Genomic DNA, 18,668 nt, shown 5'->3' on the forward strand with positions numbered 1-18,668 from the left:
CAAAAGTAATCTGATAGATTACTCGTTATCCTCAGGAGGCCTATCGTTACCTAACGCCGTTTATTTAAACACGGTTAGTTACAACACTGCCTATATCGCTGCGATAACTTTTTGTAGTCTTCCCCTAAACCATAATGTAGAACAATCTTTGTTTTCAGGTAATTTGAGAGTTGTTTTGAGGCCCCAATGTTGCCACTCTTCAGAGGAGAGTCAAAGAGAACAACAACGTGCAATTGGCCACCTTAAATACCTTTTCTCATGATTAGATGCACCTGTCTATGAAGTTTAAGGCTTAATGAGCTCATCAAACCAATTGTGTGTTCCAATTAATCAGTGCTAAGTAGTTACAGGTATTCAAATCAACAAAATTACAAGGGTGCCCAAATTTATGCACCTGTCTAATTTTGTTTTGATGCATATAGCGCATTTTCTGTTAATCCAATAAACCTCATTTCACTACTGAAATATTACTGTGTCCTTCAGTTAGTTGATCGATCAAAATTAAATTGCTGATCCAAACACCCAAATATTTATAAATGACAATCATAGAAATTGTCAGGGGTTTCCTAAACTTTTGCATACGACTGTATATTTACTGTGCTTTGGGCTTTATAGCTAAATAAAAGGAACAAATATATTTAATGTGGGGAACAAAAGGAAATTAGACCTTAACATATATAATTTAGGTTAAAATACACTAAGCTAAAAATCACTAAATACACAGATGCACATATACACATACGAGAGCTGTATTGCCTGCCAAATGTTTTGTATTTATGTCTATTCATTCCTGACACAGCCCTGCCAGACAGAACAGCCAGTCTGGTGACCTGACTTTACTATACTGCAGTTCAAGTGGTTCTAAAGGCAGAAGGTTTATTACCTTATTTCATTTTATGCATTAAGGCAAAAACTTTCTGAATGTAGACCCCCCCCCCCTTCTTCTTATTCTTACCTGAACCCAATCTCGATCCAGCAATATGCACAACAGTAGAGTCTCTCTGCTCTCTCCCTCCTCTTTGGCTCAGAGACAGCAGCAGGAGCTATTGCAAGTGATGATGGAGTGGGGGTCGAGTCCCACTGTCTGTGTCAATAGACGCAGATAGTGAGGCTTAGGGAGCAAACCTGTACAAGCAAGTGGCTTGCTATGGGGGCATTTAGAAGGGGGGAATATCTGGGGTGCCGGGAAGGGGACCCTAGAAGATGAAGTGTACTCTTTGAAAAACCACTGCACAGAGCAGATAAGTATAACATGCAGGGCCGATCCTCCCTATAGGCTCACTATGCAAGCCGCTTAGGGCCCCGCAAAGCTGCGAAGGGCCCCCAAATTACTAGAGGCCCCGTCTGGTGAGAAGTCATTTTCGCCCCCTCACCCCGCTTCTAAACTCGCTGGCTGAGTCATTTCCGACATCAGAACACCCCCTCCCCCCGCTTCTTAACTTTCTTTAATGTGACATGTCACTGTCATCAGCGCCCTTCGCTTCTCATTTTTAATGTGCCAGGTCATTTTGCTTAGGGCCCCAGGGAGGTCAGGATCGGCACTGATAACATGTATATTATTTTATTGAAAAAAATACATTTAATACATCACTTTAAGTAATTTTGCTAAGTCTTGTCCCTGCCCCAGCCTACAACTGTGAACATTTATAGTTAAAATAATAAATGCACAGCTTTTTTAGAACCTAGTCTGGCCTAGCTTTCACCTCAGGCCATTTGTAAGCCAACAGGCACACATAAGGAGTCACTTCATTATATCATTCCATCATTGTGTGACTTTGAGGAAGGATGTCTTTAGTTTTGGAGTAGAGTTCATCTACTGCCCCGAAGTTGCCAAAAGTAGTACAGGAACTACTTTTGTGAATCTGTGCGGCGCCGCACAATAGGCATTGCACCAATTCTAACATGCCATTGACGGCAATAGTTTCACCTCTTGTATTAGAGTGCCTCAATTCTGGCAGTGGAAGAGAGAGGTCCCAGTGAATTTGTGCTCCTGTGTGTGTGTTGAAAACTGACAGTCAGTCCTGGGCTCTGAAGACAGGTGTGTTACTGGCCAGATTAAACGGAGTGTAGAAAAATCATGAACAAAACAATTCCAGCTACCACATGTAAGGATTGTCACCCAGCCTCCAGCCCTGGATAAAGTCAAGTGTCAGTGACACAACACATCGGGAGGAGCCGAGTGACATAATTTACAGTCCACGGCCGTGACCAGAAGTTCGGAATTCTCTACACTGTTTTACTGCCTGAACCATCGGTCACGGTATTCTACATATGCTTCGACGATTTTACATGTAAGTGACTACATTGTTTTAATAAAATTGGTTTTAACGTACTACATTATGGAGGACTTTATTTGTATTCCATGTGTGAGTTAAATTCCATCTGCCATGAGATGATCTGCACCAGTTGATGACTTGACTATTGAAAGCACATTACTAATCGATTATAAGGTGAGCTGCCACTGCACACAGTGGTGGATTGTCGTGATTGAGCACTGTTTCAATCACCATTTGAGTTAGTTTGGATCACAATATATTGATAGAGACTTTTTCTTTGATTCACCACCATCTTTACACTGGATATTGGATTTTTCACGTTTGGAGGTGCAGTCGCTGTAAATCTGTGGAGAATATCTGAAATGAGGGGAAGCTCTGCTGATTTTATTATCCAATCATGTACAAGCAAAAAATGCTGTTTTTTATTTTCCTTGCATGTCCCCCTCAGATCTACAGCGACTGCATTTCCAAGTGCACTTGTAGAGCAAAGTGGAATTGCCTTTAGTAAATCAACCCCATAGTGTTATTTTTCACTACGCTATTATATACATGTTATTAGATTTAGCGCCGTCACATATTTCAATTTTTTATGTGATAGATTATGTACAGTAGCATTTACTCATAAAGTATAGACAGTGTGCAGTATTTATTATGCTGTTTTAATTTGTTTTTACTAAACTTGGCTGATTACACTAAATCATAGTGTTTACAACATCCATACAAAGCTAATTTAACGCTTGGATACTAAAGCCCAGAAGACTTAAAGTACAGATCCATAAAAATCAGCAAAGCACTTTAAAATTCATGAATTGTAGCATAATATGGGCACAATTAATGGTGTACAGTTGCAAGAAGTCTTTGAAACAGCAGCCGTCAATTGTGTGTCCCTGCCAGTTCCTTTTTCTCTGTGATCTATGGAGTCCCGTGGAGAACAGCATTATTCACTAAATGAGCAGTCTAATTCCCATAATATGTGTTTTCACATGCCAGTAGAAATTAAAGTAAAAGGCAGGCGCTTGTCCAACTATCAGCTGAAAAACAGGAACATTTCCATTGTTTGCTATCTGATGTTTTGGATGCGATGACTAAAGTTTGTGAAACATGGGCTTAGGCAGCCCGTAGATGAGTCAGGTTTTTTAATTCAACCAATGGGTTGACCAAAAAAAACGGACAAAATTTCCCCATCTGCGCACTCAAGGTACATGGGGGAATCCTTCTGCTGAGCTATTGTATTCTGGAAGTGGAGAGAGACTGATCAGCGGTGCAATTGAGCAGGAAAAATCTGTCAAGGATTGACTTCTGTACAACCACAGTGCCCATACATGGATCGGAATTTGGCCTGTCAATGCTGAACCGGACAAATTTCGATCCATGCTTGGCTGGCTTTAGGCTTTGTTCACATATATGCAGTTTCCCTGCAGCTGCATTTTCTCATGCACAGCAGCCTATTCATCTAAATGGGCTGCTGTATCCATTGAAAACATAGAGAAAAGGTCCCTTAGCCTTTTTAGAATACACAGCTGCGAGGAAACCACATAGTGCATTGCGGTTCCAAGTTCAGTAAACCGCGCTGTGGTTTGCAGTGCGTGGGGGTGCCATATGGATTAAGGATTACCCCCATGCATCTCCTGAGCAGCAGCGCTTTTTCTCTGTGGGTGGTTGTGGGAACAGCTGCAGACCCACACTAGCAACCATCCACACATATGTGAACTTACCTTTAGACTGAAGCCTCGTACACACGCTCGGTTTTCTCGGCAAGAACCAGCAAGAGAACTGCTGGCAGAGTAAACCGTGCGTGTGTCCGAGGCTTTCAGGTTTTTCGTCCGGGAATCTGGCCAGAATCTCGACGAGAAAAATAGAGATCCTGCGGATTCCTGACGGCCTGTTTTCTGACGAGAAACCCGAGAGTGTGTATACTTACCTGTCGCTGTGGAAACCCGTGCATTCTCAAAATAACTTTGACGCATGCGCGGTAGCTTCCACGGCATAGGTAGGGTGAAGCAAGATGGCGGCGACGGCATCGAATGTGACGAGCGCATGCTCGTCGTACACGATGACGTCACCGCGTTCTTGCCTTTCAAAAGAACCACGGTTCTTTTGAAAGGTCTGTGTGTACACTCGGCGGCAAGAGATTCTTGCCAAGAATCTCGTCCGGAAAAACTATGTTTTTTTTCCTGACGAGATTCTAGCCCGTGTGTACAAGGCCTGAGAAATTTTAATAAAAACTGATACATTGTTTTCATCTTGTATGCACCAGTGTATACTTTGTACCTTCTTCCACAGGTAAAGAGAATAATATTGCATTTAGGCTTCATGCACACAGAGCTAAAAAAACAAAAAACAAAAAAAACACTGCATATACAGGCATTCAGAATTTGTTTCATGCCTGTAAAAGCACCTCTATGTTATTCTATGTGGCCATGCACACATAAGCATGTATACAGTCTGTGTATTTGAAGAGGAGTGTTTACAGACAGAAATAAAATGCACAAAATGCGCATTCTGAGAGGCACTTTTGAGCATAAAAAAGGTGCGTAAAAACATTTAAATGGCGCATATGTACGTAAAAATATTCCATTAGCCGAAATAAATTAATTATCTGGCCAGTAGGATGCATTTGCGCTCAAATGCTATATGCACATAAATGTGCATACATATTGTATCATTAGAGGTGTTTTATTTTACAAATTCTAGCAGAAAAAGTGCCGCTTATTTCATAAGCCTGTATGCATGAGGTCTAAAAGTAAAGGGCTGTTCACATCATAAAATACCATAATAAAACTGTACATAATTGTAATTAATTAACAGTGTTACCTGCTTTTTTTCAATTAGAGAAAAACTAATATGTAAATTTCGTCGTTTTCTAGGACTCAATCTCCTTATGTACTTTGTGGCTATGGCTTCCACCTATGTTATGTTTGTTGCGAGCACAACTCATGCAGGGAGCATGCACAACCCATCTAATGCAGACCAAGAGCAGGGAGTACATGTAGTGCAGGAACAGAGCAAGGATAGAACATCTCATGCAGAATCAGAGCTTGAGGAGCACTTTTAATGAAGGACCAGAATGGTAGACTACTTCTCCTGGTGGTCTATTTCAGAAAAAAACATCTCATGCAGGAGTGGCAAGGTCCGGCAGTGTCTGCCGCACCTTCAGCCGGGCATTCAGAGCACATGCGCCACTGACATCATGCAAACGGAATATCTCCTAAACCGTACAGGTTTAGGAGATGTTAATTTTGCCTACAGATAAGCCTTATTATAGGCTTACCTGTAGGTAAAAATGACAAATTAGGGTATACAACCGCTTTAAGTCACTATCTGCCAATACTGCTGATATTGTAGGTTATAGCTATCTCACTATGACTGAATCCGTTATAGAGATCACACTTGCATTGCTTAGACTGGGGAAGCAGAACTCTTTCTGTTCTGGGGGTGGGGCAATACACCTATTGGGCCCACACTTATTGTCTGTATAGTTAGGAGCTCTACAAAACCATATTTTAAGCAGAAAAATAATATTCCTTCAGGAACACTGGGTCTACACTTAGTTTGACTCCTAGTTACATTAAAGTAGAACTAAAGGGAGGAATACTCACCTTTCCTTTAACTGTCCCCATAACTCCCCAGCACTGCCATATTTTTCTTGTGCTGATTTATGGCCATTGTTATTTCCAGAGCGGGATGACGTCATTCCTGCACATGTGCAGGAGCTAGTCACACTGGCAAATTGGGAATGGGCCAGCCCCTGTAAGCTGTGGCGAGCATGCACAGCTCAGTTTACATACTGGGGTTCACTGTGAGCAGGCATTTAGGTGTGTTTTATTGCAGAAAAGACATTGAAAGCCTGCCTGCTCACAGTTTAATCCAAAGGGGAGAGGTAAGAAGAAATATGCACCTAAACCCTTAGTGTGCCTACTGTTATACATGGGTTAAGGAAATAAAATAAAAATGATTTCCCTATCCATGCTGTTTGCTTTTGCCAGCTATTGTAGCAATACATACTAGGGGGAGGACAACTGGGGGAATCAATGGAGGAGAAGGATCTGGGGGTTTTGGTGGATCATAAGCTTAAAAGAGTTGTAAAGGAAAAAGTTTTTTCACCTTAAGGTGAAAAAACTTCAGAGTATACCGAGATCCTGTTCGCCACTCAGCCTGCCCGCTGATTGGCTAGAGCTAATGGATTGAAAGCAGCGCAGCCATTGGCTGGCGCTGCTGTCAATCACATCCCGTGACGCGGCGCGCCGAGGGGCGGGCCAAATGATACAGAGAGCGGCTATTTCCGCTCGCTGTATCACGGGAGCGTGCCAGCAAGGACTACACACAATGCAAGCTCTCTCGCATGAACGTGTGTAGTTCGTGCGGGGAGGACCAGAGACAGCCGCCGAGGGACCCCAGAAGACGTGGATCGGGGCCACTCTGTGCAAAACGAACTGCACAGTGGAGGTAAGTATAACATGTTTGTTATTTTAAACAAACATTTTTTTCCTTTAGTGACCCTTTAATAATAGCATGCAATGCCAAGCTGCAGTTTCCAAAGCTAGCAAAATCCTTTCTTGTATTAAGATAGGTATGGACTCCAGAAAGAGATATAATTTTTCCCCTGTAAAAAATTATTAGTAAGACCTCATCTGGAATATGCAGTTCAGTTTTGGGCACCAGTTCACAAAAAGGATATCCTGGAACTGGAGAAAGTGCAGTACTGAATTTATTTTCTCTTGAGAGGAGGAGATTAAGAGTGGATATTATGAATGAATTGTATAGCACTACACTAGCGAACTGAATCGCCTCTAGGCGCTTTTTGCAGCCAGTGTCTTCCTGGCTGATGCAGTCATTTACCCCGTATGATCTCGACACGCTTGGGACACACAGTCGTACACACATATATACTGGGCCAATTTGGACAGGGTCCAATTAACCTACCAGCATGTCTTTGGAGTGTGGGAGGAAACCGGAGTACCCGGAGGAATCCCACGCAGACACAGGGAGAACATGCAAACTCCAGGCAGATGGTATCGTGGTCGGGATTCAAACCAGCGACCCTTTTTGCTGCTAGGTGAAAGTGCTAACCACTACACCATTGTGCTGCCCATTATCAACATGTACAAATACATAAGGAGTCCATATAGTGAACTTGGTAATAAGTTATTCACTTTAAGATCATTGCAGAGGACAAATGGGCACTCTTTACGTCAGAAATACGTAAAAGTCTCTTCATGGTAAGAGATGTGAAAATGTGAAATAGACTCCCTCAAGAGCTGGTTCTGGCCAACTCAGTAGATTTGTAGATGTTTTAAAAAAGTCCTGGATTATTTTCCAAAATCTACATGATATAACTGGGTACTAAGATTTATAGGTAAAGCTGATCCAGGGAATATCCGATTGCCTTTCTGGGATTTTTTGGAGGCGAACTCATGTTCGAGTCGAACATAAATCTCATCCCTATTTGAGATTCACTGGACTAAATAGAGGATGGCATCCGGGTACTTATTTTAGATCATTGTAAAACAAGCAAGCAATGTGACCAGGCAGTGGGAAAAATGAATAGAATTATAGGATGCATTACTAGAGGGGTCATCTGCAGCAGGAAGGAGACCCTGATCCCCCTATATAGATCTTTAGTGAGACCTCATTTAGAATACTGTGTCCAGCTTTGGTGACCTCACTTACAGAAAGATATTGATAAGATAAAAGTCAAGAGATGGGCAACAAAAATGGTGAGGTCTGGAGAGTAAAAAATATCAGGAGAGACTTCAGGAACTTAATATGTACAGTCTGGAGGAAAGAAGGAAAATGGGAGACATGACTGAAACCTTTGAATACATAAAGGAGGTAAATACGTTCAAGAGGGGAGTATTTTCCTGATGAACCCAAGATCAAGAATACGGGGACATGACTTCAAACTAGCAGGAGGAAGTTCAAAACAAATCATAGAAAGTATTATTTTATTGAAAGAGTAGAATAGACATCCAGCAGAGGTAGTAGTGAGTCGTAAGTTGTAACAATAAGTGAATTGAAACATGCTTGTGACAACCATAGATCTTTAAAAAAAAATGTAGAAATAAAAAAAAAATCCATAGGTGAACCTATTCTAGAGTGAAAATGACTGCTTTAGTACGTTAGACCCATACAGTGTACCATACAGTGTAGCTGCTTTTGAAAGAAAAACAACCAGTAAGACTGCAAAGGTCATCAGAAGTATGATAGTTGGTAACCTACTCCAGCTCTAGAGAGTGAGAAATAACATAGCTCCTTAGATAAAAATACAGGGCTGTCTTATCTGATAACTGCTATGCACGCTCAGAAGCTACAGAACAATGTATGACGTGACGAAGTTGACAGGGAAACACTGTGGTTGTTCTCAAGGTGAATAGTCATATTTAAAGTGCCTGTGCCATTATAATTGTGTGCAATAGAGCATTCAGATTTTTGCATAAGCTCAGTTATGTAATGGGAAAAGTAATATAGTGCATGCTGAGACAATTACACTCTAACCATGCGCAGAGATTTTCCAGCTCGCCAGACAACAATCTAAGTATCAGCAGACTGAGAGCAATCATCACTGACAGCAGTTTAACTGAGCAGTCAACCCTTTACATACACGTGACAGCCACCACCACATGTTTTAACGGAAATGCACACCATTCATGGCATCCATTGTTGCAATTCTGACCTTTAAAAATTGTCTATCACCCACTGCCACTCCCAAGCAGGAATGTAGCAGAGTTTGCACTTGGGAAGCTTCTATAGAAAGGCAAAGTTCGTTAATTTCTAGTTGGAGCACTCAGAGATTTAGCCTAATGATAATTGAACTAAGCGGTGTGTTTTGGAGCAGGAGATGTGGAATTAACCTGATGGGTAGAAATAAGAAATCATAAAAGTGTAAGCTGTGTTGCAAGCACTTTTTGCACAGTGGTGGTATATGTTGTGAGGAGGGATTGTTCACTGAGCAGTCCACTTTGGTGAAAAGGATTTTTTCTGTGGTGGAAACAGGAATTCAAATAGGGATTGCCTTTTTCTAAGAAATTGATATTATTGGAATGAGATGTATTTATATATGTCACATTGTCAATTTTATGTATGTATCCCATGACAAAGCCCTGTGGCTTTGTCATGGAGTCATGTCGGGAGTGTGGCTTGGATGGAGTCCAGGCTGAGGCTCCTTCTACTCTTCACATGAGTGTTTTGCGTGATGTGGGACTTCTCTTCCTTCCTCATTGACGTCTATGGAGCTGGGACAAGCTCTTTCACTTCCTGCATTCTCAGCAGTTGTCAGCATATAACGACATATTAGAACCTGAAGCAGCACCCCTAATTTCTTTGTATGGGGTCACAATTGTATGTATTGTCACTTATTGCAATGTGAGTTTTGCACAAGTTATGTAATCTTCTGTTTATATTATTATGTAGTACTACCCTAACAAAAGGTACTGGATAGGATGGGTCCCCTGTTCTCTGCCTAGACTTCCTTATTGGCTTCAGTGCCTTCTACACAGTAGCAAGGTCACCTTGAGTGAAGCAACAGACAGTGATTTCATTAAGTGTACTGCTTTCAGGAGACTACACTAGCAATGTGCATTAAGGGAGACTATTCTAGGCCTAGGATAACTGGATGGAAGTATTGTTTATAAAGTAGTAGGAAAAAGAAAGTAGGGGCTTGGTAGAATGGCTTTATATTATTGTATTCTTCTATATTCTTCTACCGGCTATGGTTGGGACCCTTTAAGAAGCACTGGTGCACTTAACAACAGTCTTGATAAACCAGCATGCAGTGTAGGTGCAGTATAGGTGCTACTGTATGTACAAAGTGTTCTGCTTCCAATAACTCAGTCTCTGCCATCAGTAGGCACACCAATGGTGAATATACTTGGTCAACTATACAGTAACTGCTCACTGTGGGGAATCTACTATATATCTGGAGGTTACAGATTTTTCCTTATAATCACCATAGCTGCCATTATAATTCCTACAAAGTGAATGTTAACTGTAAGATCTGTGGGTGACAAAGGGGTCTAGTTTAGACTCACATCTGGAGCCCTGTGGATTTACAGTATATTTATCATAAATCTTTGTAATAGTACAGAATTGACTCACTAAAAGAGTACTTATGAGATATTATCTTTTCCTACATCGGGTCTTACCGGCAACATTCCAGTGAACAACACAGGTTATATATATTCCTATTGCTGTATCTTTAAACAGCTGAACCCGCCAGTATTAGTTAACTTACAGAGAGCTGATGTAGATAAACTTTAGAAAAACATGCTGTACATATGTTGCTGAAAGCAACTGACCTAAAAGTTGCAAACCAATCACCTTGCTTTGAGCACTCTTCATTGCTGAACACTAAGCTATAAGTATGAAAGACTTGCAGGAGCCACAGGGCAATGCACATTAATGTGAATTCAAGGGGTTGCCGTTGCCAAGGATGCAGGGGGCTGAAATCCATCCCAAGAATTTGCCTCTGGTAAGTCATTGCCCCTTTACATCTCTTGTGTTATTCTGTCAGGAGTAGAGCAGATATGAATTGGAATAATTTAATTTAAAGAGAAGAAGGATGGGAGTTTTGTTGGCTCTAAGCTCAGATCTAATATCGTTTCCACTGTCTCTCTTATTACTTCATTATGTCATAGGAAAACATCAATCAATATCCCTGGTTTACTCACTGATCTGACATAACCTCTGTCAGGTTCAATTATTTCTTTCTACAAAATGTCTCTATTCACAATTCACCATGGAATAGGTTTGTTCTCTACTTTTCCCAATTTAAATTACATGTCTTTTTCTTTCCTTTCCTTTCATAATGTAAGAGTTTTCTGTGCGTGCGCTTTTGTCTCAGAAGTCTACTAGTAATAACACAGAAAGATATTTATTTTTGTATTCAAATGGTATAATAGCGAATCAGCTAGTGCTTTTGCTTTGTGTGATATTCTTTTAACAGCATGATTAGCTCAGGCTTATAGCATGTTCTTCGCAGTGTCAAAGCACTTCTAATTTAAAAGAAATAAACTGTAAACATTATTGGTCTCTTGTATGTAATTAATAAAGCAAAAGCATCACTTCAATTTCGGTACCAAACAAATATACTGAGACTTATGTAGATCTCAGCAAGCATCAAAATTTTTGGGAGGTTCACTACATCCACACTATATCACATTTTGACCTTACTTCCAACAGTCTCCATATTATTTCCACTTTTTGTTATTTATTTTTACATTAAAGGAGAAGTGTGAAATAAAAAAAAATACATAGTCTGCTCCATACTGCAGCAGCTGCCCCACGTTGGCTCTAAGACCGAGAGCTCAGTGATCACATGACTACTGATCGCTCAGTTCTCAGTCTGCCCTGAGTGGAGAGCAGTGACTGCTCTACTCTTCCAGCTTTCTCTAAAGCTTCAGACTGGGAAGGGGGTGGGAGCGGCTGGCTCATATTTTCAGACGCACACTGAAAGGCATAGCAGGTTGTCAATCAGATGGCGGTGAGTATCTCAACATTATTGTCGGGATGCTTCCTAAACAGGGAGTGGCTCCTTCCAATCAACTGGTAGCAGGCAGCTAACTCGCTGGGTCATAGGAAGGTGAAATAATTGTACTCATTTGACCCACAAACGAGAAGTATGGGCAAAAAAACTTTGGCCATGCTTTTCTTTAAAATAAATTTAATAAAGATCACTTCACAAATACCACTTATTGCTAAAGGCCCATGTGATCCAAGCATGTGGGTAAAAGAGGGTTGGTAAGTGTGTGCTATGTTGTCATCAGGCTGTCTGAAGTGTGTGTTGGTGGGTTAAGGGCTTAAACAAAAACCTGTTTCTAGGATGCTTGATATTTTTTTAAAGAGCCAGTTCACTCAAAAGGGTTATGTTCTTTTATTTTAATAGTGTTTATTTCAAAATTTTCATTGAAAACATTATATACAAAACATAATACCATGTGAAGTACAAGCATGCCGATAGCTGTCCAAATGGCTACGCAAAGCCTACATGGGTCAGTTGCCAATTGTATTCTATTAAGAGTAATCTGTGTTTACAGTAACCAACTGTGGTATTAAAACATAAAACAGATGAAAAAAAAACCCACACACACAAACAATTACACCTCCCTTTCTCTCTCCCCCCAAGCAAGATACAGATTATCACTCATACAGGTATGGTCAATGGCATACAATTCTAAGTTACATCCCTAATAAGGCAGACTAACATAAGAGTTACAACATCAAGTTGCTTGGTGAGATATAGGTAGGTCATCAACCTGAGATATGGAAGCATCCAGCCATTGATGCCATATTTAATAAAAAAAATGTGGGCAAGCCCTGCCCTTAACGCATCTTAACGCATGGGCACTGCCCCAGGCCTTAGGTGTATGGGAGCCCCATGATGCTCTTGCATTAGGCTCTGCCCCTATAGACTGAAAGGAGATGTAACAGCAGCATCACTCACTACCTCTGTCAGCAGGGAGGAGGAGAAGCAGAACACCGCCGCCTAGTCTTAAAAAGTGCGACCATGCAGGGGAAGGAAGACACTATTTTTTATAGTATTCCAGTACAACCTTGAATTTGGGATAATCCCCTGGTTACATTTAAATGCTGTTTCTAATCAGACTAAAAACCACTCCCAATATTTAGCATAAATTAACCACACCCAGTTTCCACTTCCGTACACTACATGCACACCACAGACTGCTATCTTACTGGTAGTCGTCCGAGTGCTTTATTTTGTCCAGGGGCCCATGATGTTATTAAGACAGCCCTGCCTGCCTACGTAAATTAGCTTATATTTAGGCAGAGCGGAGTTGAACAAATGGCAAACAGTGCACAGTGGGTGATATCGACTACTTACAGTACAATAAAATGGCTTTCCAAGCATAAATGATGTTCTTTTTGGGCGTAGCTTGGTGTGCTGAGTTAGTTTCTGATTTCTTATAGGTCTTGATACTCCAGTAGTATAATCTATATGCCATAAGAGGTGAATGTATGCTTGCACACCTGGGAGTTTTGGTGTCTCTCTGCCCACCTTTGTGCATTTTAGTAGGAAGGCTCTCACCAACAGAGTCTCTGAGACATATAAGAAACTGTTTCCAGAATATAACAACTAAATATCAGGTTTTGGTGGACTGGCCCTTTAAACGATTAGGAACTGTGTAGCTTACTAGAATGCAAAGCAGTTCAGATATATTGTTAATTATCTTTTTTGGTGAATGCTGGAGCTGCTAAATTAAAAGTCAGTGGCATAAAAGTATGTCATCTGGGCTATGATGCATATTCTGTACAACATTATCAGAAGATTGAAATTGTTAATGATCAAGGTAATTATGATTTATTTACAGAATGGATAACATTTTTTTTTGGGGTTTACCTGCAGGAATCTTGGAAAATCTGGACTCCGAGTGTCTTGCCTAGGACTTGGTAAGCCCTATTATATTAAGCATAATAATATTAATACAATGTGAAACAACACTGTACAGAAATATTGCTGGAAAGTGTATAGTAATTTTCCGTTTGAATAAGCATTTGCTGTCCCTGATTAATATTCCACTTTTACTTACATCTTCCCATGCAGTGAAATTATCAATTAATTTTATGCACTTTGCCAAAGTTGAAACCTTGTATTTATATGATTAATTAGCACAGATTCCATTATCATTTACTACCTCAAATACTCATGTATTACAAAGAGACGTTTCATTTTTATTTGACACCATAAAGGCAGCTCCTGTGTATTTAACCACGATTGTGGTATTTAATAGATCTAGATTATGGTATTTGGAATTATTTTCTAATTAGTTACAGTTGAATTCCATTACAAGAGACCATGCAGGTGAATTAGACAATGTAAATGAAACAATGTATTCTATTTATATGAACAAAATCCTGTTTCAGCAAAGTATTCTAAAGACATTAGAGACATGGTAATACTGCTGGGTATTATTGTCAACACAATAGCTAGTAAGCTGACATGGAAATTAGACATGTGCGATTCCGTTTGTAACAAATTGATTTTCGTACTAATTTGTTAGTATTCGTACATTCGGATCAATTCGAACATCTGAATAGCTAATAGTACTAAAATATGAAAATTACAGAATTACGAATAAGCAAAATAACGAACAAGTGAAATTTTGAACTTTTGATTGGACAAACTTACTAAAATACGAAACACCGAAACAGCAAAAGAACGAAAATGACATCTATAACGAACGATTTGCATTCCGTATTTTAAATCCTTTGTCTGTTTGTAATTTCGTATATTCGTATTTTCATTCGTATGTTCGTATTTTCATTTGTGTGTTTTGTAAATCCGTTTCTTTGTCTGTTCGGAAGTTTGTGTACTCGAATCGTTCTTTCGAATGGGCACTGGGTAGTGTAGTTAGTGAGTGATGTATCGTACTTAATATCTTAGCCAGTCAGCTTATCTCTTTTGTGCTGAGTCACATTGGACAGTGTAAAGCCCTGTACACACGATCGGACTTCAAACAAACTTTTCCGTGGATTTTTGTCCGAAAGCAGTTGGCCGGGCACACCAAGAGCATACACACGGTCGGACTTTGCACCATCGGACTTTTGTTGCCGAAAAGTTTGTCCGTTTGCAGAGCGAACTTTTGTCCGATGAAAGTCGAAAAAGTTTGTTTGATGGAGCGTACACACGGTCTGAATTTTTGGAAAACTTGCTCATTTTAAAGTTTGTTGGCAAAAAGTCCGACCGTGTGTACGGGGCTTAAGAGAAAGTCTATCTTAATATGGATTAGCCACGTGTTGAAAATGAAACTAAAATACGAGATTGCGAATGACCGCGCCGCAATGTATTTACGAAAGTACAAAATTACGAATCCATTAAACAAAAATTATTATCTAACAAAATTACGAATTTCGAATCAACGAAAATAAATAAGACAGAATTACAAATCATTCAGTATCAACGATAAAACTGTTACGAACATACAAACGGGTCCGAATAGGAAAACTTGCGTCTTACGAAATTACGAAGGGGTCCCAATAGGAAAACTTTCGTCTTAAGAAATTACGAATCTACGAGACGAAACGAAACAAAAAAGATGGATTATCTCAGCAAAGGAGAAGTGGTCACTAACACAGATTTAGACAGATTTGTGAACAATATTTGAGAGAAATAGGCCTTTTGTGTACATAGAAAAAGTCATAGATCTCAGCTCATGAAAAATAGGGGCAAACACAAAAGTGTTGTGTTTATAATTTTGCTCAGTATATATATATATATATATATATATATATATATATATATATATATATAGCCCAATTAAGATTTAGGGTACAGCTAAATACAAAAGAGTTGAATGTCCTGGCCTTTGGTTTTTTCTCTTTTAACCTTTTTGGCAGAAGCTTTGATTGGCCTTTAATACATGACAAACAATTGGCATGCATTAAAAAGGGGATTCACTCCAGAGATAAAACGATAATTCTCCCACTCTACAAGACTCTGGTCCGGCCGCATCTTGAGTATGCCATCCAGTTCTGGTTACCAGTACTCAAGAAAGATGTGCTGGAATGGGAAAGAGTCCAGAGGGCAGCAAAGCTAATAAAGGGACTGGAGGATCTCAGCTATGGGGAAAGACTACAATCATTGAACTTATTCTCTCTGGAGAGGAGATGCTTGAGAGGGAATATGATAGCGATATACAAATACCGTACTGTTGACTCTAGCATAGGGAAAAAACTTTTCAGGGAAAGGGAGTTTAAAAAGACAAACGGCCATTCACTGAAATTGGAAGAAAAGCAGTTTAACCTTAAACTGCTTATGGGATACTTTACTGTCAGAGGGATAAAGATGTGGAATTCTCTTCTGAAAGCAGTGGTATCAGTAGGGAGCATTGATAGTTTTAAAAAACTATAAGATGAGCACCTTAACGATCACAACATAAAGGGATATACAATGTACCATTGACATAGACACAAGCACACACACACCACAGGTTGAACTGGATGAATTGGTGTCTGTTTTCAACCTTACCAACCATGTAATTCCCAGAGCACGATGGATTACCTAAGTAGACGACAGCTGCAGATGCTGCCTGATTCGAGGCTTCTTTGACTGAAACCTAGGAAAAAGGGATGGGTCAATGCAATGAATCACTGCTCAGAATCATTAACCTATGTGGCTGCGGATTATTAGGAAAATACTAAATAATAATATGCAATATTTTTTATCCACATAACCAAAATCTAAATGTATATATTTTTAAATATTAAAGTGTCATGAAACTCTAAAATAGATCAGTCGAAAATGGTTATCTGGTGATCCTGACAGTGAACATTGTGTCCTTATTTAGACTGGAAACTTTATGTCGGCTGATCTTCAGTAATTTAGTAATCTTTGTGCATCCTCTATTTTCAGTGTTGGGAAGTCCTGCGCTTCCTCTTCCCCCAGTTGCCCCATTTGACAGTCCTGCATGTTATGCAGTGCGGCTCCTGCATTACAGTTGACAGCAGAGCTCTTGTTGGGAATAGAAAATTAAACACATTCTTTAAAGTGGTTGTAAACCCTTTACAACCACGTTTGCCTACAAGTAAGCTATGCATACTAGCTCATTATGTCTTTGTCTTGCAGGTGTTGTTTTTTGTTTTTTTGGTAACAGTGGGTTTACTTTCTCTTTAAAGGAGAGGTTTGGGCTGTATAAAAACAAACATATACGCTCACCTATATTGTAAGTATAGTTATAACCCTCCCTTACTCTATCCAAAATAAAAAATAAAAAGTTTTTCTTATAGTGCTACTTTAAAAATCAAAAACTGCTTCAGATTCTGTCAGCTCCGGTTTTAGTGAATTCTCATTTTTTTTAATTATCAGCATAATTAAGACATGAAAATTTGACATGAATAGAGTTAGACCAACTATCTTTATTGTACACACAGAAGGGTGCACCTGTATTCATTCTTTCTAGTTGTTTTCCATAATAGAAGTCTAAAAAACGATCAAAATTCTTAAACGTCTTAATTATGGTGCGCCATTCATGTCCTACCATGCAGTCTATTGAAAATTTTGCAGCTATTTGCTTTTATACAGTGGATAATAATCATACACATAATATTTTTTTAATCTATTTTAGGGTTGTTAAAGTATATTGTTGAAAATAAAAAAGACTTATGCTGCGTACACACGATCGGTTAAACCGATGAGAATGGTCTGATGGACCGTTTTCATCGGTGAAAACCGATCGTGTGTGGGCACCATCGGTTAAAAAAAAGTCAACTTGTTTTAAATTTAACCTATGGATGCCTAACCGATAGAACAAAACCCATCATTAGTAGGCACAACCATCGGTTAAAAATCCACGCATGCTCAGAATCAAATCGACGCATGCTTGGAAGCATTTAACTTAGTTTTTTTCAGCATGTTGTTGTGTTTTATGTCACCGTGTTCTGACATTATCGTTTTTTTAACCGATGGTGTGTAGGCGCGACGGTCCATCAGCCAGTTAACCGATGAAAGCGGTCCATTGGTCCATTCTCATCGGATGGACTGATCGTGTGTACGCGGCATAACTTGTTAATGAGGATTGAGCCTCAGTGAGATTTTTTTCTATGCCAGAGCACACCTAGCATCAGATACACTTCATGTTATTTGCATGAGCACGTAGCAATTTGTAACACTTACAGGTATTTGACTTTGAATAAGATTGCAGTAAACTGTAAACCTCCTGACAATGTTTTCATTGTAATTTTTTTTCCATGGAAAAGCAATACCATTTTTTCAAAGCATCATTTTGGGTTAGCATCTATTTGTTGGTCGCAAATACTGGCGCATAGCTGACACAGTTATGTTTATCCTGGTATCTGTAAAGTGGCATTTTCTTTACTGCTACCATATGTTTCACACAGGTCAGCTACCAGCTGCTGTTTCTTTCTTTGTGCCCTGAAAGTTACAATGTATAGTCCATGTAAGCGATGACTGGGGTAGAGGTCTTTCTCCCAAACCGTCTCTCTCACTCCTTGGAACAAAAAAATGAAAAAAAAAAAAGTATGCTGTTGCCATAGATTGGGGCATAGCGGGGTGAAAAGTCTGCCTAAAACTGGTCATACACTCTTAGTTAATTTTTTATTCCGCCTACCCCCTACCCATTGGGACAGAATACACTGATCAACTATAGCCCCTGTTCGAAATTTGTCCAGTTTAGCAGGGGCCGGCCCAATTTAGATCAGTATATGGCAGTCCCTGCTTGATCAAAGTCGTTTGAGGGACATGTTGGAAAATGTTTCTAAATTGAGAAACACATCTTGTTTAAGAAACATTTTACAACATGTCCCTCGAATGACTTCAGTCAAGCAGGGATTGTCACATACTGATCGAAATTCGGCTGGTCCCTGCTAAACTGGCCAATTTGGTTTATTGCCAGCTTCAATCTTTTGTAGATTAAAAAAAAG

General features: G+C 39.7%; 1 protein-coding gene across 1 annotated transcript in view; it reads left to right on the forward strand.

Annotated features, from left to right (window-relative positions):
* KCNAB1 (potassium voltage-gated channel subfamily A member regulatory beta subunit 1) overlaps positions 1 to 18,668 on the forward strand; it is a 249,664-nt gene that overhangs the window by 104,084 nt on the left and 126,912 nt on the right. The window contains exon 2 of the mRNA XM_040349231.1: positions 13,636 to 13,679. Coding sequence (XP_040205165.1) covers positions 13,636 to 13,679 — 44 coding nt within the window. The remainder of the gene's footprint in view (positions 1 to 13,635; positions 13,680 to 18,668) is intronic.

The sequence above is a fragment of the Rana temporaria genome, chromosome 4 (assembly GCF_905171775.1).
Source record: "Rana temporaria chromosome 4, aRanTem1.1, whole genome shotgun sequence".
NCBI lineage: Eukaryota > Metazoa > Chordata > Amphibia > Anura > Ranidae > Rana > Rana temporaria.